Source organism: Trichinella spiralis (genome assembly GCF_000181795.1).
Source record: "Trichinella spiralis strain ISS 195 chromosome Unknown Scfld2, whole genome shotgun sequence".
NCBI lineage: Eukaryota > Metazoa > Nematoda > Enoplea > Trichinellida > Trichinellidae > Trichinella > Trichinella spiralis.
The window spans coordinates 9,782,067-9,782,950 of NW_003526941.1; the positions used below are offsets into that span (position 1 = coordinate 9,782,067).

The 884-nt window shown below is 32.6% G+C and overlaps 2 protein-coding genes across 2 annotated transcripts; one reads left to right on the plus strand and one right to left on the minus strand.

Annotated features, from left to right (window-relative positions):
• Window positions 1-45: 45 nt before the first annotated feature.
• Tsp_07583 (conserved hypothetical protein) lies at window positions 46-398 on the plus strand. The gene is given in 2 exon segments (XM_003380993.1): window positions 46-92; window positions 104-398. The coding sequence occupies 2 exon segments, from the start codon at window positions 46-48 to the stop codon at window positions 396-398; spliced, it is 342 nt and encodes a 113-aa protein (XP_003381041.1).
• Window positions 399-569: 171 nt separating this feature from the next.
• Window positions 570-623, minus strand: Tsp_07582 (conserved hypothetical protein; the record flags this gene model as incomplete). Its single annotated transcript, XM_003380994.1, has 1 exon — window positions 570-623. A coding segment is annotated over one exon (54 nt), but the record flags the coding sequence as incomplete, so codon positions are not given.
• Between the last annotated feature and the right edge of the window lie 261 nt (window positions 624-884).

Sequence of the window (884 nt, forward strand, 5' to 3'; positions counted from 1 at the left end):
TTTATCGTTTATTAACTACAGTGAATTTTTTTCGGCCAAAATTGTATGCACTTATTCAATGTACGCGACTGTCGCTATGGAATGTACATAATGTAAATATTAGGACAAATAACCACTTGGAAGGTTGGCATAATCAGCTCAACAGAAAAGCGGCTAAAAGTCATAACGGGTTTTATGAACTGCTCGAGCTCCTGATAGAGGAACAGGGTGTTATAGACACCCTGATTCAACAGGTGCTATCAGGAAACGTGACCGTTGGTGACTTAAGACGGGTAAACAGGGTTTATGCTCAAAAGCAACGACGGGTTGCACGATATACGAGTGAATACACCAACGGTAGACGTACGCTGGAGCAGTTCCTAGCAGCTTTAATGTATTTAACGCCGGAGCCGATTTAGTGCCGCCTTCCAAGTGGTGGCTTGTATTATATTTTTATTCTATTTTGTTGTGCTGTATTGTACTATATTATATTTGTATTGTATTGTATTATACTCGTATTTTATTTCATTGTATTGTATTATTCTTTTTCGTCGTTTCTACTTTCTTAACATTGTTCACTATTATGTTGTTTATTGTTGTTGTTGTTGTTGACTGTTCTTTACTGTTGTTGTTGCTGCTCTTGACTAGTGAAAAATCAAAATCACTATTTAACTTATTTTTGTATTGTATCGTTTTTTCTGAATTATTACTATTGCATTTTATATAACGTCACTCTGGTACAATAAAATATAGAATAATGATAAAAGTTATTATTGAAAACGTTGATCACTAAAAAGTATGAACTTCACTAATAATATATTGGAAAAACAAAATTTCAATGAATGATAAAACTTATAAATCTTGATTGAAACAATTCCCAAATAAGGAATAATTTCATTATTAAT

Bases quoted from the DNA above. Each gene is read 5' to 3' on its own strand.
- Tsp_07583 (XM_003380993.1), top strand. From the start codon at position 46: ATGCACTTATTCAATGTACGCGACTGTCGCTATGGAATGTACATAAT.